General features: G+C 32.1%; 1 protein-coding gene across 1 annotated transcript in view; it reads right to left on the bottom strand.

The window, feature by feature from the left end:
- Nucleotides 1-24258, bottom strand: part of LOC145944625 (uncharacterized) — a 54576-nt gene extending 30318 nt beyond the window's left edge. Inside the window, exon 1 of the mRNA XM_083053109.1 lies at nucleotides 23967-24258. Within this exon, the coding sequence (XP_082909235.1) occupies nucleotides 23967-24057 (91 nt within the window). The 5' untranslated portion in view covers nucleotides 24058-24258. The remainder of the gene's footprint in view (nucleotides 1-23966) is intronic.
- Nucleotides 24259-26136: the final 1878 nt, after the last annotated feature.

Genomic DNA, 26136 nt, shown 5'->3' on the forward strand with positions numbered 1-26136 from the left:
AAATACATGTGTTGACAAATTTAATTTATAATTTAATATGATTTAATCATTAATTAAATGTACACGCGATGCAATTCAATTATGCGAAGTTAGGTTAGATTAATTTTTGTTCTGTATTTATAATAAAATTCTGACAATGATGGAAAAGTTGTGAGAATGACAGCAAAAACTACAATCTAATACCTTTTGATATGATGCGAGACGATTTAATTAATAGACGTTGTCACTATATGTTTATGAGTCATCAATCGCGAGGATTAATTAACCGAATTAACGGAAACGCTTGGCGTGAACTTGGCGCGAGACACTATATCGACACTACCGACACTACCGTGTCTTTTCATTTCGTCGATTGAAAATTGTTAATAATTGTAATGAACAAATAATCGCTTTTCGAAATATAATACGAGGATATATGGATGAGCACGATGTGGTGTAAGCCTTCCCGTTCGAGTATCGCCGTGCGAATGATAAAACGTAAACAATAACTGCGCCTGCGGAAAAACATCTAGTCGTACAATACGAAGTAGCGCGTTTACTGTTTATTACGTCATATCATTCGCGTGGCGACACTCGCAGGGGAAGGTCACGGAACGTTGCGCTCTGTATATCGTCGTATTATATTTCGGAAAACGATCACATTCTTCATTAGAATTAACACTTTTCATCCAAATTAATTCATCTTCGCGACTGGCAAGTATGTATAAAGGTTAGTCGTAAATGATTATTCGTCGAAAAGCATGTGCTTTTTGCCAGTTTATAACCAAGCACGGACTGAAACGTAGTACTATACGAATCATAGAACCGAGTAATTTGAATAAAGAAAATTCATGATACATCGATTATTTATTGATAATTGATTTGAAACTTCAACGAATAGAATATTATTTCGCATAAATTTAGGTTATAATCGTTGGGGAAGACGCTAGAGCGATACATTTCGACCATTTCGACACGTTGCATCTAACCTAACCTAACCAATCGGGATAAGAAATATTCACTTTTCTTCTGTAATATATATCGTGTAAATAGTCGGTAAATTTGATTGTAATTTTGAACATTACACTCTACAAAATGTTTAATTTCTTATTTATACATATTTATTTAAACTTATGCATTATTTATTCTCTGTGAGCGTAAATGTTTCTAATAAATATTATTTATTAAATATATAAAAGTGATATTGCCGTGACAAATTAAAGTATAAATTTGACTGTATGATTTTCAAATATCAAATAAATCATCGGTTTATATGATCACAGTTTCCGCATTGTGCTTCTCATAATGTAATAACATACGTATCATGTTTGAAATTGTTGTGCAAAGTGTCGCGCGATTAAAATTAACCATGTTTTCGCTAGTGCTACAAAGCTGTAAAGGATCGATGAATAACAGAAGAGGAACAAGCCTAGGAGGCATCGAGCGACAGCAGAACAACCGTGAGGTAAGCTATTTATAATATATTTATTACTTTTTTTATTCGCTTCTGTAACAATGATACATTTTAAATTATTGTGCAATATTATAATACATGTTTAAAATATTTGTATATATATAATTTTAATATTGTCCTTAAGTTTTATAATTACTTATATATTATATAACACATTTTTATTTATTACACACGTTATATAAAGTTAGTTTACATACAATAAAAAGAACTTTTTTCGAAAAAATTATGTAATCTTCTATAAAATATGTTCTAAAAATACATAAAAAATTCAATTACGTAAAATAATTATGTTTTAAAATAGTAATTATTTTAGACATTGTTTTACATAGTTTCGATATACGTATGTTACAGATCAACGCAGTATACAACTTCGCTGCTTCGTGTCGTACCGGTGAGTCTCTGAAACTGTTTTTTATATATATTTTAATCTCTGGAAAACTTTAATAAGATAAAATAATTTCTATAATTATTCGCAATAATAGAAATTGATAATTAATCGGATAGATATTTTCATATTTATACTATCAGAGATCGATTAAAAAAATTATCAGTATAAAAATTATACTGATTTGAATCTTTATTATAAATATACACAATTAAAATATTAAATATTATAAAAATGCAGTGATTTTATCGGTTTTGATAGTTACTATTTAACTCGCTATTTAATAATATTCTGAGAAGTAATCGTATAGAATTTAACTTTTCTAAGGAAAAGAAAAGATAAGAATATTGTCCTTTCTTCATTTAAATATCATATTTGTAAAAGTAATAATCCCTGCGAATTACTTTACTTCAATTTATACCTCTTAATTACTTTACTTTATTTCACTTACTTCACGTACATTCATTCGTACGTGTAGAGAAAATAAATTGAGTTCAATATTGCTTCATGATCGCTTCATCAAGTATTCATAATTACATAAATGAGAACTCTATTTTTGCTGAGATTTAATGATATTTATCACGGAAACGTCGTAACGTAAAGAAAGAGTAATGTGGATGCGGTATAAGAATTTCACGATTAGACGTGACTGAAATCGCGAAGACGGATGAGTTGGTTCATTAAACGCGTCTCCCGATAACGCGCGCACACCCGACATAATATATAGCTCGAGTTCCCGTACCGCTAATTATACCGTTGTCAATCAATTGACAGCAAGGTGCGATCGTGATTAAGAGATCAAACGATGCACGAGCGATTTCGTCCGATATCAATATTAGAAAAGATCGTTCGCTGCTTTGGAGTATATTAAAAAACTCAAGATGCGGTAAATTATTTTCATGATTTAAAAAAAAAAGACAAAAAATCATCTTGATTGATTCTTTAATAGAATATTGATTGATTGATCAGAATTTAAAATACACGACATATTGGATTGCATATACTACAGTGAATAATTAGTTATCTCTGATTCATCGATTGATTATTGCACGTAAAGTGTTGGTCACTGTTTTATTTTTCATCTATTGATGTAATTAACTGTCACATTAACTCGATATTATATTATCGTATACATTGTTGTATCACTATTGATTAGATACGCGTGATATCTCTTAATCGATTTAATAAACTAAATGAATCAATTAATATATGTTACGTGGAATAGCATTTGACGTTTACCTATCACCTTTCGCGATACTTTATCCTTTTGTATGAACGTTTATATATTTGTTTCGAGATTAAAGCGCGAACATTGCGATTAAATTAAGGAGTTAAAAAGAGAACGATATGTCTCAGTGTTGTGCACAAACGCGTGAGTGGAAAGAAATTGGGTCCAACACTTTCGCGTTGGTTTTACGCTCACTGAACCACATCAATCTCCTGTAACATGCTGTCCCTCACCGCTCTCGATAGTGATCAGTATCTTTTCGCGACCAAAGTGAAAAATTCTTTTAATTGCGTCAAATCATTGTTGGACATCGGAAATAATTTCGCGTTGGCATTAAGAGAATGTAATAATAACGTTGGTGTTGTGAAGAAATTATAATTATACGAGCTGTAATTTACATTGCAAAGCACAATTACACTTTTTACCACAAATCCATAATCCAAACAAAAGAGATTTTAAATTAGCGTGCAAACTTGTAATCTTAGGCGTAAAGGAGAGAATAACAATCGCGCATCTGACGCGTTAGCTCTAACATTTTTAACGAATTTTTTAATTTTTTAAATAAATTGTAGACACAAGAGAAAAAAATCTCCTCCCCCTCCTCCCACTTATTATTATTGCAATAAGCTCTTACAGCAAGGATAAATACGTGGATGAAATTTCATAGTAACACAATTAAGTTGTATAAAAAATTGAAAATGTTAGATATCTCAATCGAATTTGTTTAATCAGCCGTTCGAAACAGAAGTGAAACTCAGCTCCGGCTCGAGCTCTTCTCTCTGTATACAGATAATTGATGTAATTATCGTACAAGCCATTGGCACATATCCACTGGGTAGGAAACCTCTCTCATAGCCGGCTTTAGAGGAAATACAAGCATGCACTTACACACATATAAAGCGTTATCTTTCATATTTCAATGATAATTATTTACGTGTATGCAACAACCGGTCTTAAACCTGTCGTTATGTGACTATTAACCAAAATTTCGCGGACATACATAGTCATGCATAACTTATTGTATGTTGCGAAATTCAAAACTGAGCATTTTATCAATATTTCTTATAGCATATGAAATTAATTTTGGGAATGTGTTTTGTTATTGGATAATTATCTTGTTTAACTTGCAATTTTATGACCGACTAACTGGTTAACGAAACTTCCGGTTAATTGAAATATCTGCATCTAACAAAACAGATATTATGCAAAATCCTTTCGTTGTTTCTTCATACAAATTGTTATTACAAGACAGTATATACGATATTATTATCTTAAATACATATAAAAATACAAAATACAAAATACAATAAAATGCATTTGCGAGTTCGCTTATTTCTTCTTTTACATTATAGATGTCCAAATAAATTACGTGATCTGCATTTTAAATTTTATTTTAAATATCTAAATTTTTCAGTAAAGATTTTGTTAATATTTTTCTTATTTGTAAATCGAAGCAACATTTTTCTTATACTAGACACTTTCAGATGATACGGTAAAAATCAGCAGCATTAAAAAACACCCATTATACATACAGCATGAGATTAAATCACGGGGATGATATAAAATGGAAAGCGAGCCCAATCTTGCCTAACTCCCGTAGCTTTATAATAACAGTCTCATGGCTTGCTATAATCATCTGAATCATAAGTGAAATTATTTTACTGCGATAAAAATATCCATGGATAATAATCGTTTAGTTTTACGACTTGAAGTACTGTGTGTAGACAAGTCGAAAAGATAACAAAAAGATTTCATATTGCTTCTTTAAACATCGAAAAATATTTTACTATTTTCCAGATGCGCAATTTTGCTCTTTCTTTCTCTCTTTTATTTTTTTGTGCATTAATCTCTGGCAATATATGAGAAGATTTATTTTTATCTTAAAGCCGTCTGATTTCCGCGATTGCGATAGGCAAATTGAAATTCTCGCTGCACAATCCGCGTTGCACGATTCCCATCTGGCTTCGCTCTTTAAGTACCACTCCGTCGCGCATTTCCCTTTTTAGAGTTTAATGATACTTTGCGGTGAAGTCCGTTATCTAATCCCGATGTCATAATGTCGCCATTTCGTTTACTATTTTATTTTGTATTATAGATAGCGTCGCCAATAATATCTAGAAAATAATGGCACCTCCTTTTATACATCATTCAAATATCGCGTATGTTCGTATTTTTAGATGTGTGCTTATCAATATTAAATTAAATGAAATTAAATATATAATTCGAGATTTATTCTGGCGTTAAATTTGTAGCAAAACATTTATATATCTAACGTAGTATTTGACATAAATATGTGTCTGACTAGAGGAGGAAGCAAAAAAAGACACGTCTTTTTGTAATCGCGCAATCTCACATATAATTTTTATGCTATATGCTTTGAGAAGAAAAGCTTATATGCATAATACTATTATAAAAAACGTGTCTCTTTTCCTTTTTTCTCTGGTTTGTTTCTTATATCAAATACTCATTGGATATATAAATGTTTTGTGCTACAAAATTAACGCACAATAAATTTAATTATATATTAATTTAATTTAATATTGATAAACATCTGAAAATACGAACATTACGCGATATTTGAATGATGTATAGTGTATGTCATTATTCTTTGATACGAGTTTCTCATTTTTTGTGGCACCATAATTGTTCGACATAAGGTAGAAAGTTACACGTGGTAAATGTCTAACTATATTTAAAATATTCTTCGATGAACGCGCGATACTTCATGCAATCCGTTGTAAAGATTGTCTTATGCAACTACTGCGAATTCATTGCCTGAATTGCTTTACTTGTATGAAACGTTTATTTTAAACTAAATAAAAAAGATATCTATGCCGTTTAAGCAAATCACAATTCATTAATAATTTGCCTGTGGAATTATTATTTTAATATACGAATATACTTGGCTATAGATTACACATGTTGATGAAAACTTGTAAGAAAAGAGGATTGATTCTTTTTATTGCTTAATAAAGTAAAAAAAAAATTAATTTAATGAATTGGCTAATGCATTTATGTGTATTTCAAATTCATTAATTGTGCATTTTGAAATTTTATACTTCTTATTATATAAAATTAATTTTATTACAATTTTATACTTTATTATTAATTGTGATGTAAATATTTTGTAATTATTTTCTTCATATTCTTAAACTATGTATTACATAAAATTATTTTTAAAAATTTTTTATAAACAAAAAAGAAATATACTTTCATATAAAGCAAAACTTGTAGACGCCCGGCTTCAGTTACATAAATTGATTTGCATTTACAATCATACATGTTAGAGGATTATTACTCAATTATCTGTTTAAAACACTCCATCTCGAACTGACAATTCTTTGAGAAATGCATGACACGTGCAAGCGTCAACTGTCCAGAACGCGATTTCGTAGTAGCGCGCGGAAGGAAGACCATTGCATTGTATATTTCGTAACACGATTTGCCGTGCTTATCGTACGGATTCTTGAGGATCAAATCGAGAAAGTGTTTAATGAAAGCTGACAGTGCGAGAGTTGACAGTACATAAGTTACCGCTAAATAGAAGGCTGGCACGCCATCGACAGTTCCCTCGAGGTTCCTTGAAACGTGCGCTCGATATATTGGAGGACGATCGCAAAATCTGCGATATATTTTGTTACGTTTCGTGATTTCGCGTGCGCCATAACGTACACCCGGAAATCGACGGTATAACTTGCACGGTGAAACCTCACGGATTCGCTCGAATGATAATTTGAACGGCGTAGAATGCGCATTTTTTTCTCGCGAAACACAACGCGCGAACACGATATAGGTGTCGAAACAACCGTCGATTTATCGATAAACGACTTAAGCGGTAACACAAGACCTCGAGTACTGAGAAACTACTAATCATTTTATGACTTCATTTTAATTATTAGAGAAGTTAAAAATATCAAATATGAAAGATGAAAGAAATATGAAAGAAAGTTGTGACATAAGGCGAGACATAATTTTTGAAGATAGGATATAATATATTTTAACATTTTTTTCGGAAAATATAAAAATGTTGAATGTGGAATAAACATAATTTCTGTTAATATTCTATTCGAGATATCTTTATTATATTTTTATGTATATTCATTATTATCGTCATAGTTATTTATATATCACGATAGTTATTATTATCAATATTAGTATTAAGCAAGATGCTTATTATTCAGTAATAGTACAAAAAATTATTTCATAATCGATATGATCATTCCAATTACATACCATATCGTTTTTATATGTCCATACAGTTATAAAGTTATCACTATATTAGACATTTTTACAATTAATATTTAAATGCTAGCTTAGCTTGGCCGATATACATATAGACGAAATATTATGACAGCCGAAGTTGGAAACTCAAATCAAACGTAATTTGATGATAGTCATGTCGTTCGTGAAATACAAACGAGACACAACTCCAAAAATATATATCCAATTTTATATTGGCCGGAAAAAGACATAAAATACTCGAACGTTTTATTATATCTATGCACCGTTTATGAAAAAAATATCTATGAATTACGTGGAGAATCATTAATCCGCTGTTACGCGAATAAAGGGTGAGAAAACAATATGAAATCAGCGTTCGTTCCACGTGCGAGATCGTCTTCTGATACATCGATGACGTTGATCTCGTTAAGCTTAAATGCATTCCAAATATAACTGCCGTCATGTTCTTGTCGAGATATAAAAAAAGCCGTCTCATTAAGTTGCGCTCGCAATCGCGATGTGAGAAGAGTTATGAGACTGGTTGTGTAAGAATATTACTCATTAATCCGCTTTATGGCGCAAAGAATAGGCACGATATCTTCCGCTTGTACGAAACACTCTCTTTGAAAACAACAAGTTTAGATTCTAACTAACATCATTTATAATATTCATCTTCTAGCACTTTAACAGTATCATAGATGTAGGCTAAAATTATGAAAAACACTTTAATATTAATATTTTATATCTTGCAATCATTATTGGTTATTAATGATAAAAACGACTCATGTAAGAAAGGCGTCGATTATTTTTACCTATTTCATATTTTGCGACGTCATAGATGGAGTTTGGTCTTGCTTATTGATAATGTTGCGTAAATATGAAAATTAATATTGAAATATTATTATACATTAATTGATCGTGACGCTTGACTTTCGGTGAATATTGTTGAACCGTATCCACAAATTTTACGAAATCACTTGCTAATCATCAATCACATTTTATTCTCGTGTAATACATTCGTTAACGCACGATAGCGCTATGATTATTTATGCAAATGGAACTCAATATGTATGTTTCGAGCTCAAATATGTAAGTAGCAAAATTTTCTGGCCGCCTATGCGCCGCCCATAATTACACAGTAATCGCGATCAACACACTAAATGCGCGTGCTGTATGTCGGAATTAATATGTGGTGTAGTTATACGAAAATTATATTGCTTACTGCCTCTCTGATCGAACTCTGTGTCGATCGTCATTAATTGCATCGTCGTCTAGATTGCTTAAACACTTCACTGAACATATCGGCCACACTGACTGAGTACAGGCCACGTGCTCATCCATGCACGTGTCGCCTGTCCGCGAACGCTCTGAATCGTGAAATAATCAGTTCTGCCTCTATAACTGTCTAGTCAAATTGTAATTTAGAGTCTTTAAAGATGCAAGTCATGAATTTGCTGTGATTTTATTTAAAAATCTTTTTCATTTAATGCTTAAATCTAGTTCATTGTAATGATGTAGCGATAATTAAGTTTATATTTGTTTGCGTTAAGATTTTTTAAATATTTTAATGTTCAAAATTTATTTTTATTATTTAATTCATTTTGAATATTTAATATTAGTTTAATATTTTACATTACAAAAAAATATTTATAAAATATCTCATAAAAGATTAATATTGAGTCCAGAGAATTATATTATAATGATTAGATATATACTTTTTTTCTATGGTAATTGGCTTAAATTATTTAAAATCATATATTTGCAAAATATTTACTTTTCTTTTTTTTATATAGCAAAATAAAAATTTTAAAATATATTTTTTAAAATTAAACACAGATTCAGGTGGTATCTACATGTTGGGTTCATAAGCATCCTATGCGAAGCACAAAATTTACTCATTCGAATTTTTATTCAATTTATTAATATCAAAGGGTAAAATATTAAAATATTAATCAAAGGATAAGAATTACACTATATTCCATTTCGTATTTGTCTCACTATCGTTATGAATTTATCTATTATACAACATACAAGAAAAAGAGAAATTGTACCTTAGTAACTAAATATTTTATGAAGTTAGGAACTTCACGATAAGAACGATCGGAGACGTGAAATTTTACGAGTATATTGAGTTGTTCAATAGAGCTATGCGGTTAATGTCATAACTCGTTTTACGATACGCTCCTGCTTAACTTTACGATATAGTTTTTGCTCTTGAAAAGATCAGGGTCGCGCACGAGAGAACAGCGTTATTAATGAAACTATCTAGCTAGTGCGTACAATATTTTCTGAATTTTTATATTATAGAATTTTTATAATATTATTACGAAATGTTCAGAGAGAAAAAAGACTCCGTTTTGAAATGGTTGATTCTGTTTTGTATACTGTTTGATATACAAAAAGCTGTCAATCGAGCATTGCTAAAACGCAGACTTTACATCATCGAAAAAATGCATCTTATTTTTTTAAATAAAAATTTGCACTTTAAATATTGCAAAAGCATTTTGATAATTGAATAGCTTTTAACAACATTTGCGACGTATATGTAAAACAAAAATAGCAGATCGCGTAAGTGACTTATAGCGTGAAAGAGGAAATTCGACTGTTAATCGCGAATGTATTGTCTTCGGTTATGGCGTGTTACGGTCTCGATACTTTAGAGTCACGCGTGAATAAACCGTGTTCAAGGGAGCGACAATTACTTGCGAGAAGCACGAGATTGAACGGATGATCGAACTTGTCGATTGCAATGAAAGCGACATCAGCTTCCGATCTTGAGACAGTGAACACTCCATTGTTCCTTCGCGTTTCGATTAAGAGACCATGGCAGGATTAAATTCATTGAAAAGCCGTGTTGCAATCACGGTCGTATTTCGTATTGCGGCAATGAGCCTGGCGCGTCACGAAATCACCGAGAGAAGAGTCACAGTTCTCGTTCTTCGACAAATTACAGACGACGTAGCGAGAAGTCTTATCTCAACTCGCGGGAAGTTTGTTGTGCAAGAAGTTGCACAGCGAAGTTTAGATCTCGGAGGTTTTCACTATTTCAAGTATACCCGAGGCTGACTCAGAAAAAGCAATATTTGCTTTGAGGATAAGAATTTCATCTGTTAAAAATTCGTTTTATTTCATTCATTTAACATTGTATTATAACATCTACAATAAGGATTATATATAGGTACTCTCTGTAATATTTAATATTTTATATATGTATATATATATGTATATATATATATATATATATATATATATATATAGAGAGAGAGAGAGAGAGAGAGAGAGAAGCTAAGTCTATAAATTTCTGTAATTTTTATTTTTATACCTGTCACGGACAATGCAAAGTGAATTGCATTCCAAAGGCTCGACTCAAGGACAGCAACGCGAAAGTTAGGATTAATTTTTAAAATTCTATGTAGATCTTGTAATCGACGGGACTCTACGTGATAATCTCGACAATTATATGACAAAGAATGCGGAAGAATCACTTTGATGTTATAAACATACTGATAAGAAAATACGTATAGGAAAATGCATATTATAGATTATTATTTGCATATTTTATGTCTTGATAATAAAACATAATCTGATTCATTTGGAAAGATGCGTGCCGGTTTTGCACATCTTATTATTAAAATTATTATATGTTTAATAGGCAGAATAAAAGAGCATTAATATTTTACACATTCTCATGTGAAAGAATATCTTTGTCGCATAAGTTAAATATATTAACATCGTATAAGCAAATGATGTATTGTATATTAATCTAAACTAGCAAAATTTTTTGTGATATTCGCGGACGCGTGGCTTTATTGTAAATCATATCGGATATCGCCTAAATGTGCGAGCTCGAGGATCGAATATGATGTGACGAAGGAGATTCAGCCGGTTACGCCAGACATGACAGGTCATATCTTCTTTCTTTCTACTGAGTCAACGGAAGTATCCGTTGGCTCAGCAATTTTATATATATAGACTGATTATTACTTGTAAAATAAATGATCTATCTACGATAAGACACTAATATTTAATAAACAGATAAAATTATATTATTGTTAATTAAAGTAATTAATAATTATAAGAAAATTGGAATTATTATAATTTTAATAAGAACAGCTGTGCAAAATCTTTCTCTTTTTCTCTCTACAACAGCGATATTATATTATAAAAAAAGAGAAATATATAAAATAGATATAGAAGAAATAATATAAAAGAAGATATTAAAAATACTTTAAAGAGCAAAATAAATTTATAAATCACTATACATAAGACCGATTTCAGCATTCTAATTCCATCAGAAGCATTAGGAGCGTGCATAAATCGGTAAAAAAACTTTGTCACGACTCGGATTTATTTCTCGAGATCGATAGGGATGACGAGAAGAGATTATACAAAGTCATGTATCGCGCGAGGCAGCGTATAGCTGATAGATGAGAAGAAATAATATCGTGTAGATCGCTTTTGCCGGCGGTCATCGAGACGAGTCACGAATCGCGATACATGCATGGGCTCGTGCATTGCGCCGCGTTGCATCGCGATTGCGTCGAAGGAAGCTTGATTCAAGGACTGTCTGGTGTTAAAGTTCACGACAGTCTCGAAGTGCTGCGCGTCATCCTCGGAGATGAAATGTGCATCGCATGTCGTGCATCCTGGACTCGAGAAATGTTAAAAGTAGGCGCACGCGCGAACACTGCTCTTCATATGTTGCGAATCTCACACTGTTATTATATCGTTCGGATTAATTAAAGTCACCTGAGAAGTAGGAATAAATCGGAGCTACTGCTGCAAAATGCGCTTCTGTCAGTCGTTCGCATTTTTAATTGCCCGTAACGAGCGAATCCTGCGACTTGATTTACAAATTGATTGAGAAATTAATTAATTAGTGAGGCAAGTAATTAAAATAATCGTTTTTAACATCTCTGAAAGAGAATGACAGATTATTTTTCTATCTGAATAAATAACCGAGAATTTGATTTTTAAAAATGTTAACTTATTAAAACAGAAATCACGATACGCATTAAATTAAAAAAAAAGCAATCTAAGCAATTTATTAATAACAAGATATTTCTTTCCGTATAGAAATAATTTATATTAATTATTAACGAGTATTGTCACAGCAGTTTTCAATTATAATGTTATATTTTCCTGTCGTATTGAAATATTTGTCATATTGCTTAAAAATAGAAATGCCTTCTGTCATATAAAAATAAATTATTACATGGTCCTCAGATTTACATGCCATTAATAATAGGTATATCTATATACAGACAAATCTATCTCGCGCTATAACTTAAATATTTAAGATGCTGCTAATCTGTGATTGCTAATTAACAAAGCTGATTGACAGCTGAGTGACATCTGAGTATATATAAATTCACATGATGAATACAAGCGGGAGGCTTAACTACGCACTGGGAAGTAAAGGGGATGAGTGCGAGATGAATACGTTTGCGGATTACATAAATGCCTAATCGCCCAATTTCACGATGCGTCAGTACTTGCACGCCTGTCGCGAGCATTGAGATTGTCCGTTTTGCAACGCGTTATAAATCCTCGAAGATACTTTATTGCACACAGCATGACACACTGGGCGCCTAGACGCGAAAGAGCGGTCCTATCACTGTGTAATTACCAGACATTATATGTAGCAATGTTTGCCAGGAGATTTCCTAACTGCTGCTGGTTCACTCAGATCCTCTGACAGTTGTATCTTTTTTGCCTTCTCTCTCCTTTCTTATCCCCATTTTGTTTTCTCTAACTGTAAGTGTGAATGTGACCAAGAATTTCGTCGCGGATGGACGAATAAAATACTTTCGAAAGCAATCGGCTAAGTAAGTTGGTAGTACCAGATCATCTTTAAATTCGTTTTAATAAGAATATCTCGCTGAAGACGGTGTATGAGAGAAATAACAGTTCGAAAGGAATGTTGTTTAGAGGAGAATTCATACAAGAAGAGTTTCGCCGAGCTAATTGCGCGATAAGAATACTACAAAGAGTGGGAATGATTTAAATTCTTCTCGTATATACAGTCGCAGTTTTTAGCTGGGACTGCTCTCGAAGCCGCCGCAAGATTTATGGCCGTGTGCGGTTGCAGTCGGGATGCAGTTCGACGGAGAAATGCGGTAACGGCGCAAACGAAAGATAATTTTCGCATCGTTAAGTCGGAACGCGTAAGAGTCTCTCGAGATGTTCCGCGTTTCCAGATAAAGCGGGTCGCCCCCCTCCTCCTGATGCCGCTTTTAACCGTATTTACGATCGATTAAAGAGACCGCCGTGATGCAAATAGCTAAACTTGTAAGGGAAAAGCCGCAGTATATACGTCGAATACAGGTCGCCAATAAATAATGTGTGAAAGAAAAAGAAGCGTGCATACTTAAACTTCGTGATAAACGGTCGTAACTGTGTTTACTAGGAAACTCACGCCTCCATTATATATATCTTTGAGATATAGTGTTTTGAATCGCAAAATAACTATGTCTATATGTATGTATATATAGAAAATAGAAGATAAATAGAAAATTAATAGAAAATTAAATTACATAATAATAGAAACTTTTCTTCTGATCTTTACAAGCTTGGAGCTAATACAATAACGATAAATCCGAAGTGCTCTTATTGTCGATAACTTTGCGAAGCTCGGCCTCGTATGGCTCATGGCAAAATAATTCGCGCGCCGCGCAAGATCAAGGGAATCTGGTTTCTCGACTCGGGTGCAATTTTGGTGCGTTTATCTGGACTCGCTGGTATATTTGCATGAAATAGACGGCAGCGAGTCTCGTCAACCTCGTCTCGTAACGAGAAGCACGAGGGGAACGGCCGGTAGTCTTATTGTACCCCGCCATTGCCGTCGTAGATCTTATCCCTCGATCACGAGCGACCCATATAAGTGGATTCTTAGATCCCAATCGACGACGGATGACCGCATGCACGTTCGGCGGCCGCCTATTATGCACCGCCAACAATCGCGTTTGCACGCGGAGGCGTTGATGCGCGCGAAATCGAATGATTTATTGCGAAACGATGCGGTTTATCTAGAAGAGATAGGCGTTATTTCCAATAGGACGATTAAATCGTATTATTGCTCAATTATTCAACAGCGAGACGTGTTGTACTGTAGAGCTAGGAAGCAAATGCTCGGAGACGCGATTATTTGAATTAACCATTAATTAGGCATATAATAAGATTTTTCTGTGCGGTTGGACTATGAATTGAACGTTTGTTCTTGCCGCGATTTGATTATCGAGCACAAAATATACCTATATGTGCGTGCACTTTCTAGCTATGCAAAAATAAGTATTCGTTTTTCTCGAAACGGAATTGGAAAGTCTTAAACGCATTTATAGAGATAAAGATGTTGTTATAAAACATGACTGGCTGTATTTATTTCAATCAGTTTTGTTTTTTACGAGCGGGGTTCGTTCAGCGATATGCATACCTTTTCATTTATTTGCCAATAATTTATTGCGCATTCATCGCCCCTCATTCTCTTTCCTATCCCGTAATAGAGAATGAAACGATACTTTCTCTCTCCTTCGTTCGCTCTCTTATCTATTCCAATCTCTAGCCACATTATCCGTAAAAAGTGATCAAACGGTACGGCACACTTCAAAGTTCTTAATTAAGAAATAAGAAACAATTTTTCACCAGGAATGGGGCGGGAACAAACATTCGCCTTCGTTCTCCAAAAGAATGTGACTCTTGCGTCAAAAAAGCGAATGGCCCCAATTTCTGTAAATCACGATCTCACTTTTGGCTTATAGAATATACAATATCTTATTTTAGCATTTAAATTCAAAAATTTTTTGAGATTATTTTATATACGTATATGTATTAATATGTGTTCATATACGGATTCTGAGTCCCGACAATCTTTTTTTAACTAAACATCGCTATATTTATAGATTCTGATCCACGAAACGTATGATAATAAGATATTTGTCCATTTTTCTTGCGCAGCTTGAGAAAATTTACGGACAATTAGTTAAACGCTCTTTCCTATATCGCAAAAGATTCGTGTGTTACGATTATATAATAACGAGTTGTAAAATTAAATAAGGATAATTTCTAACAAAAGTTAACAAGTGATAAGCGAAGAAAAGATTTTACAATGATTTCGAGACATCGCTAATTTAGAGGAATGTTAGAAAGACAAAAATAATAGCGCGATGAGAGAATAATAAGATACGTAGGCGCCAATTTTTCACATACTAGAGAGATTGCTCATTATCACGCCCTCTTTGTTTGCCTAATAAGGTAAGCATGACTGCATCTTTACGTTCAAGAATGACAGGGACATAGAAACTTGACATACACGATTGTTGATCGTCGCAGTCTCGGCGGGTCAAAACCGTTCAATATCACTTAAATGTGACGGATCGTCGAGAGATACTTCATCATTATGTTAACACGAGATGCGTTTACATATTTTTTAGAAATAGCGAAAAAGTTAGTATGCACTTTTAATCCAAGTACAAAGGAAGTGTATAAGCAACAGCCAAATCGACTAATGGATTTTATTTGATGAAAAACTTCTTATTCAATGTGTAAAATTTATTTATACTAGAACACAAGCGTGCGCTATGCGTGCGTCATTCTTCGATTTTATGTTAAAAGATTGATATTTTTAAAAAAATTATATAAAGTTTGTTTAAATTCGATTAATATTTTTTCACAAAAATCAGTTGATTAAAACGTTAATTTGCTAATTTAATTTTAATATTATAATATGGTAAAAAATTATAATAGTAATATGTTGTAAATAATATGTTATAATACCTTATTCTTGATTAATATTTTTTGACAGGAATCAGCTGATAAGTGTCAAAAATATTAATCGAGTTTAAAGTATTATATTTGATTTAAAACATATTATTATTTTAAAAATTAATTAGCAAATTAACGCTTTAATCAGCTGATTTCTATCAAAAATATTAATAAAGCGAAAATTTGTTAATTAAATATTTTAGCTTACATATTTATATTTATATTGTGTATGTTATAATTTGCTAATTAAATTTTAAAATAATAATATGGTAAAAGTTATAAAATAGTAATATGTTGTAAATAATATGTTATAATACCTTATTCTCGATTAATATTTTTTCTTTCTAAAGCTACATCTTTTCTTTTTCGAATTTTCTTCGAGTTTTAATTAATTATTAATATTAAGTCATGTATATAGTATCGCGCGCGCTATTAGAATGAAGTTGCCGATGTTTGTAGAATAGCTTCGGCCATTACCGAAACGCCGCGAGTATCAGGCAGTTGGAGCTGCGTCCCGCTGTGATTAATTAGTAAGCATAATCGTTAGAAACGGTTTCTAACCTTTGTATTGTAATATTTATCAATCGCATATCATAATTTCAACGTTAATATGTAGGCGTAATTGTTCGAAACGCATATTTCGCGAAAAATTCGATGCAAAATCTCTTGCCAACATAACCCAACTTAATCTGTAGTCGCGCGCGCGAATGTGTTGCGATCCGTGGATATATTTATCGTTAATTCTAGTTTACATATTTATATTGTATATGTTATATTGTATAATGCGAAATAATAAGATTATTCTAATATATGTATGTATTTTATTTGTTACAGGTAGCATTGCGATACACATTGCGATTCACGCGTCGCGTCGGGAGTGCCGTGTAAAGTTTCGCGTGTCGGGAGTGCCGTGTAAAGTGTCGGGCGATCGTAATTATTCGTGTTTTCGCGAGTGTCATGAGTGCTACCATGGACCAAGAGAGGAGGAGGAGGCCCGGGGAGGCATCGGGCAACAGCGGGGCAACTGTGAGGTATGCAAAATATCTAAAAATATTTTTTTTGTATTTTGCATTTTTTTCGAAACTGTATTGAGATATTCGTTTCCAGACTTTCAAAACATTCTGTATATACATATACACCCCCCTCCATACACACACACCCACACACATGATATACATAATTTGAATATTTTGTTTTCAGATCAATGTGTGTGCTGTGTACTACGCTATTGTACGTATCGGTGAGTAAGAAACAGTTTATCTCGATCGAATTGAAAGTATTATAACATCCCTTTCCAAAAAATTATTTATTAATTATAGAATATTAGTTTGAATTGGATTAATTAACACGTCTTATTGGTGGCTCGTGGTAATGAAAAGGCGTTGTAAAGTAATACAATTTCGTTTACGTAAGGCCGAAAAAATTCAAAAACAAAAATTTTATAGATTAACGATAGATTTTGTTTAAACAATATGTATGCAGAAAGTTGATGTTTTACTTAAACCTGCAAAAGCAAACAAGGAGATGTACGTAATCTGTCAATTTCACCCGAAGACAGCATTTTTGCTTTTTTTGTATCGATACATTTTCATCGCTTAAAATGGTGAATGACGGCGAAACTGGTCTATCGAAATCTCCTCGCGTTCACACTTGATCTACACATTTCCATTTATTTATTTAAACGTATAGACAAACTGTAATCGCATAGTAAGCGCGAGTATATAGATACATCATTATGTACATAGGCGGAAATGTCTATCATCTCTCGGTTTCTACGCTTTATGATCCTTTTAAGTGTTTTGTCAGTTGTAGTTTACGCATTGTCTTAAATTTTTATTGTTGTTTTATATATGCAAATTAAAACAGATGTAAATTTATAGTAACAATAAGCAGAAATACATAAATTATTATTAATATTCATAATATGATATCAAATCATTCGTAAGTATTACTATAATACTTGTTCCGGATTAATCAGTCAACGATAAAAAGTACAGAAATTGAGAAAGCAATTCAGAACTGCATTTCAGCTAATACGCATGCGATTAAAAGTCAGGTGGTTTATAATGGCGTTCACGTAATTACTTATTATAGACGCAATGCAAGCCCGACCTAGAAAACCGACATCGGAGCCGACAAGCGATATCGGTCGCGATAGAGTCTTAACGGATCGTTTTGCCACATGTGTGTCTGATTGATATACACGTACATTATTGAATTAAACGTTCAAGAATTCGCTACCAGCGAATGCATGTTTCTCTTTAACATTGAGTATTTATTTAATGGAAACACAAAGAGAAAGACATTAACAACGTCGACAATATTACGATCTATCGTCGAGTAAGTCAAACCTAGTTTAGGTATATAAAGTTTATTATCAGTATAATTTCGAAAAGATCTTTACTGTGACGAATAGCGTCAATTACACTTGCTGGCAATTTACGTTGTCCTTCCCTTGCAGCTATTTTTTTTATCTCACTTTTAGAGTCACATCCTGCGATACGCGCGAGAAACTTTACTGCCATCGCGCTTGAGATACGGCGCCGCAATAAAATAAAATACGATTGTAATAAATATATAATTTTAATAGCAGGGAAAAAATTTATATGTGCTTAAATCATTATTAATTATCTTGGTAAATAATTATTAAAATAAATTACATTGAAACATTATTGGGCGAAATTGCAATAAAATAATAATTATATTAGCACTAAGTTATTGCAAAAATTTATTTATTTTTGATTGCTTAATCAAAACGCACTTAAAAAAACCGGAAATATTTACTTACAATTAGTCAAATAAACATTTCCACGTAAGATGTTGCATTATTTATGATGCTTGATTTAATAATAATGACAATAAATGACGAGTTTTATACACTTAATATATATTTTACCGAAAGCCACAAGTCTCAAGTAACTTATTGTTAGCTTATCGTAGCGCAACGGCAATGCGCTCGGTCGATGCACGTGACTACGCGCAGCGTATTGCACCGCTTGTCACGTGCATCGGATAGTACGCCGACCGCCACGCTCTCGTGCACGTGAATTCTGCATAAAGGGGAACAAGAATAAAACGCATTTATTGCGGAAATTTCTATTACATTGTTGCACTTTATAGTCTAGTAAGAAGTATATAGGTATATAGCGATTCTCGTATTTTCCATAAATTGAAATTAGTTTTATATAGAAAATCATCTGCATATTCCCGGATAATATTCGTTTAAATTCTAATGTGTAAATTTTAGTTTTTAGGACAGAATAATCAAAGTTACATATCGGTACCTTATTCTTATTTCTATAAATGCGAACAAGTGCTTTCATCGCCAGTTAATATCCGACGAAACAATAAAAGACGATTGTTTTATTCTCTATTAATATATTAAAATAATTATTGGTACAAAATTATATTTTAAATTAATTTAAAAAATTCTAATGTATGTGACAGATAAAATTAAACTAAAACAATAAATCTTATTAATATGCACATAATGACCTTTATATTTCGGTTATATATAAGGTATTATAAGTTATGCATCGCAATGTATGTAAAAGAAAATATTTTTACTGTTCCCATGTTCACTCCAAAATTAAGTGGAAGAAACTTTCTATTAAATTTTCTCGTATACCGATTTCACAAACATAATAATGGAAAAAAAAGAAAGAAGGCTAGCTTGCGGTGCAACGTCGGTAACGATGGATCAATCGCAACTTAATAATTGCTGAGAAAGAATTTACTGTTCTTACGATAACAAAAAAAACTATAACAGCAAAGAAACGAGACGGGGGCAGTCGGTCCCCACCTTAAAATGCACTATCAATCACTGTGCAGTTGAAGCAATGACAGTTTAACAATGTTAATTGCTCGAATTAAGTTGAATCACGCGGTCCTTTGGGGGTCCTTTCTGTGCCGGCTTAATTAACATATACGTATTACTGTAAATCTGTTTGACAGCGGGTGTGCACTACATCGATACTAATAACATTGATTATGGTCAAACTGCCGTAGAAAGTTGACGTTCAAATTCACATACTTGTTGCCACCAATAAAAAGAACGGTAGTTAGCAGGTGCCTTAAAAATCCCATGGGTATCAGATCATGATCATGAATCGTGGAAAGTTGAACTGAGAAAGAGAGAACCGGCATTCGCCAATGAATTTACCTGGATATTATTAACAGAGACGGTAGATGTAAGCAATTTAATAAATCCGTTGATCATAGCCATTACTCGTTTTTGCACACTAAAGTGTCACTAAAGTCGTAACTTTTCCTTATATCAAAAACTCGATCGCTAATAGCAAGTCTGATATACAATTAATATTTTAAGATTGATTATGTTTTGTCGATTTATTATGGCAATCTAGTAGAAAATATAAGAAATATATTTATCTCTTGATTAAAAATAACGATCAAATATGACTTATTTAAAATATACAAAAATATACTATTATCTTGATAACTATCTAACTGTGTGTCAGAATAAAGTTACATATCCAAGGAATAGATGGTCAATTTAATTATAGTCTACGCGCTTACTTTCGTACGCATGTTTTTCTTATAATTTCTTACATAACTTCCTTTTGCGATGCAACATGTGTTTTATATTTATTGGACATTTTTAATTGCATCTTGCATACTAATTAATGACGCATCAATCACTTTTATATGCAGTAAAATCAGAGAACTTTAACCCGTAACAAATCTGCAGTTTTACTAATGGCTCATTTACAAATACTTACCCAATAAAAATAGTATGACAGTATATATAATGAAGAAAGAATATTGATAAAAATTATAATCCTTGGATATGTTTAAACCACAATGTCTTATTGTTTTATATTAGCTGATCGGAAGAAAGCAGAGACTAGTTGTATCACCCGAAGTTGCAATCATTGAGATATCAAACACAATATCTTAGAGTGTTTAAATATTTAGATTATTCATGCACTATATATAGTTAATTATCTGAGCATTTTATAAAGAATATTATAAATGTACAACGCGTCTCTTTATCAACATATTAGATACGACAAAATGAATCAATATCAATGATAGATTATGTCGCCTTTCTATTCTTTTTACCGTGAGAATGTCATTATTCGATATACTGCAATCTCACTTGAATTTCTCATACTTTCTCCGTCCCTACTAGCAAATAGATTTAACGAGATGCGATTATATTATTTTTTTTAACTACTATTAGTTAGTTGCTTATACAAGGCTAATTTAAGATACACAATGTCAATGTCGGAACACAGAATCTTATTTTTCCCAGAAAAGTTACTTTCATTCACACTTTCTCTCACACGTCATAATAAGTAGTCCGTCAGAAAAGAGCAAGATGTAAAAGAGAGATTTGATCTTCTTTAGATCTCTCTTCAAGTAAAACTTAATGCTATACCATTCGCATTCCTTTGATAGCAATTTGAATTGAGTCATTACAATACCATCGCAAACTTTAGTTTCGCAGACGTGATAAAAATATCACACGGTGAGGAATCGAAACAAACGAGTTTTATGCTGGCCTTGCTAAAGACCGGTGGTGTATGTACATACAAGAGCTGAAAAAACATCGCGCAGTGGTTAATTGACAGAACGAATGGTCGCGTGATTCGAGGTGAGTGGCTGGCGCGTGCACGTGACTCGATCAGACTTTTCCCTCGATGGCATTAATCCGTACGAGGAAAGGCATACAAGCGTGACTTTCTTTCTCTGTCTTTCTTGCGTTTCCATCGATCGGCAATAACCGGCACGTGCAAAAGCATATGCAATCACGTGCGGCACGTGATACTCTTGCGCGCCGATATAAGAATTACTATTATCGTCCATGTCCTGGCATCTATGCAACGGCATTGATCTATAATACGTAATACGACATGTAGGTGTGAACGCTGAATGCTATAGTTTATTAAATGATTGCGAGATTGCATTTGCAGCATAATTAATTTTGCTATAAAATCAATTTGTAAAAATATAAATGCAAATGTACAGAATATTTCAAATTTTATAATGTTTTGTTTGTTTATAAATTTTTTGATTAAAAATATATTTTTTTAACAGAAACAGCCTGTGCAAAGAACGAGTATTGAATACATAATTGATTTTATAAGTAAACGTCTATTGAATTTATTAAATTTGACATTTCTTTGTCAATTCCTTTTAATATCCAATATAAATGCAAAAAGTATTTCTAACAATCTCCGAATAATCTGAGAGATTAATTATGCATTTATAATATTTGATTGTTATCGAATATATTTTTTATTATTTTTATAACGAATTGAAAAATTTATTTCTTAATGAATTTTTTTTTTCTGGAAAACATGTTTTGATATTATAAAACGGTACTCTTCGATCACAGCGTGATTCCCGCTATACTTGGCGACCCTGCTTTTATGTCAATGTTTCTAAAAAAATGCAGCGAAGTTGTAGTCCTTGCAGGCCGTCGTACTCGCATATAACGACGACGACAAACATATATATACGCGTAGGCGGCGAATCTCGTGAGCGTAGTTAATGACGAGCCAGACTCACGTGCTTATGCAGACAGCCGTTTACAGATCTTTTCGCAGCTTTCATGCGTTTGAATGACACGTGTTGTAATACCTATTTTGCCGATGTTTAGTCGACAAATGTTAGAGTCCTAAATACAAAGCAATATGAGAATGAAAAGATATGAAAGAGTTGAGAAGATGATTCATGAAATTGTGACAGAAGTGAGAAATCTGAACTACAGCGTTTTTGAATGCTGTCACGTTCCAGAGAGACGGCATACTCTCTGAGGTTATCAGAATTAGCATCTGTAGAAGGAAGTGTTCTACTTTCGCAAACGAAGGATAGAGAGAGGGTGGAGACATAATTGTACGGGATAGAGCTAGACGTAACTTCTCTGATAGAATGAAATAGAAAGAAAAAATCAACGAAATAAAAAAAAAAAAAAAAAAAAAAACAGCAAATAGAGCAATCAAAATCGCATCATACTCAAAAAATTATGATGCATAAAACGGAATTTTCTCATCATTGACTTAATTAGGTTTGTGTATCAATCACATAAAAAAATGTTCTGTAATTATCACAGAATGCTAATGTGTTAGTCAGCACTTTATGTATAAAAAATATGTACAATATTGTTTAATATTATTTTTTTCTTTCTATCTATGTATATTTATACATTTTTAAATTGCACATTTTATGAAAAAAATTATAGATACAACTTTCTAGATTAATGCAGATTAAACATAAATTTTAAAATATTAAATAATTTTCTTATTTATAAAAGACGATTTAAAGAACTTACTTTTTTTTATATGACAAATTTAATGAGAGTGAAATGTATTTACATCAACTTATGAGAAAAAATTATATATCGTATATGTAGAATTATTTTTATTCTCTATTGTTGAAAATACATATAAAAATGTAACTATATATTTATACGAAAACGCGGCTAATGTCTTCAAACACGCCTCATTGCGAGCTGTATTATTGATGCATTGTGCAAGATTCAACCATGAACTTTAAGTCGATACACACATAAGAATACTTAGATCATTATATTTTTGCCGCTTTATTATTACAATATAATAAACGTGATAAAGACATGATATTTTTTTCTGATAACTTGTATTTTTATAGTAAATGTACGTATATTAATAATTTTCGTATAAATGCATGTTGATTAAATTAACTTTCCATAAAACTTATTAGAGAAAACACAGATCAACTTATTCATAAAATACTACATATTTGTTGAGCTTAATATGTATTATTTTAAATTTATATACATGTGGTATTATTTAGAATACCTAATTTTTAAAGCAAAGTAACTATAAGAATGCAAATTATGAATCCCAATTAAAAATATGAGAAATTATGTGCGTGCAATAGATGCAAGTGTGCATATCCAAAACATTACATACCTGGCATTAGTCTTTCCTGCGAAGGATGTCCTAAAATCTCGGTATCGATGATTAACAGGATAGCTAAGATTCCAACGAGATGCATCTTCATGGTCACTCTCGACGTAATCTATCCTGATCACAAATCGGCAAAATCGATGGCAATTCGTGAACACGTAAATGGCTAAAGCACACGACAGTTAGTTCTTTAAATTGTCTTATTTTAACGTGCAAATTTATGTGAGAGATTCTCAGGTGTTGTTAAGTTAAATCCGCCGTACAATACGTTCGCAGAGCTCCTGTCGCTGTCGGACTGTGCGCTAGTCTGGAGGGCCGCCTGGCGCTTTCACTGGCTTTATACGTGCGCATGAAAGCACCTCTTCTGAAAGAGGGGATTCTCATGTATACGTCACTGGACGTATCATGAAATATCGCGGACAATCGTAAAATTTCGTGACACGTATATGTATATAAATATATGAATTATCTGTTGCTTTTAGTTTTGGGGTAATAGAGAATATTATTTCTAATTGTACTTTCCAAAATAAAATAATTGAAATATGCAAGACAATATTATAAATACTATAGAAAATAATTAGAAAATGTATTTTACACGTTAAAATCATATTAATTTAAAAATTTATCATTTAAATTTATTGTTACTTATAAATAGCATTTATAAGAATAATTAATATGAAATAAAGTAATCACGAAAATACAAAATATGAATTCCATTTAAAACAGAAGAAGATAAGAAATTGTAATAATATAAAAAATATTAATAAATATTAATAAATATTAAATATTAAATATTAAATATTAAATATTAAATTTAGCGTTAATCTCTTCTATGCAAGAAAAATTAATATATTTCGCACCTTGAAATAAGGCAATTTAAAGAATTAATCCTTATGCTCACAGTTTGTCATGAATTTTCTTTTTGTGTTTTTTAATTTGTGAAAATTAATTCTAAACATAGGAAGATACAAATAATTAGACTACTCGGTAAAGTTTTTATGCATTTAAATATTTTAGTTTATATTCGATTGCTATCGATTTAATGACTTCATTCTATTTAATTTGCTACATTATTCGTGTTTTTTAAATGGTGTGTGTGTCGAATTCAATGTATTAAATTTAAGAACAGTTACTTTATCAATATTGATGGTTTGATCAGCGGATAAGTTAAAAAATAAGCTCAAAAGCAGTTGTTTTAGTCGATATAAACTTTTTTTCAATTTTATTGTTTTTAAATATTAATTTATTATTAATAAGCAGACATTTTTTGTACTGTCTTACATGATTGCTTCCGATTAATGGTGAACTGCAGTGATTGGCGGAGTATCGATCAAAAAACCAATATACGAAAATTACGAGTGCAGAATTGCAGACATACGTTCCGCACTATTGATTACATGGATGAGCTGCCGATTGTATAGTTAGCCACAATGCTGGTGTCATTACTAAAGCACTCATTATCGCAGACTGTTCTATGATTAATTGCAGATATGTAATCGGGAGATGCGTGATGATCGATAGATAAATTAAAATTTTTACAATTTCTTTTATTTATCGTACGAACTATTATTATTATTATTCTCATATGTTTATGTAAAAAAAAGTTCAGAAATTTATCTTTAATTCAACGCTATTTTTCATACTTTACACTTTTCTAACATGTAGGATCTATATTACTATATTACTGAAATTGTGCACAATGCAACAAACAAATTAGAACGATAGTTATACATTATATAAAAAGAGCAGATTTATTAGTAGTTAATGAAAATTATTTAGTGTAAAATTCACATTGAAATAATTGATAATACAATGGCTTGGCTCAATGACCATGACTTTCTCACGCTGAAGAAATAAATCGAATTTAGTATAAATTTTTCTTAAGGAACGTATTCGTAATAGGTAGTTCGTGGAATAAACCTGCAGTTTGATTCATTGTCTGCTGCACCTTGCCGGTCAGTCGCTGTTCTAGATGAATCATTACTGTACTCGGGATCATTATCCTTGGTCGTTGAACATTATTCGTTTGCGCGTTTCGAAAACTTCGACAATCCTTCCGAGTTGTACGCTTTATATTGCTTAACGTATCGAGAACGCCGTCTAACTCATAAGCTTGAAGTACTCAGGTCACTTTCGTGATCATGCATCAACGTCATAGAGTAGATATGTGTAC

This window comes from Prenolepis imparis, unplaced genomic scaffold, assembly GCF_030444845.1.
Source record: "Prenolepis imparis isolate NDT839.2.m4 unplaced genomic scaffold, iyPreImpa1.0 SCAF_1, whole genome shotgun sequence".
NCBI lineage: Eukaryota > Metazoa > Arthropoda > Insecta > Hymenoptera > Formicidae > Prenolepis > Prenolepis imparis.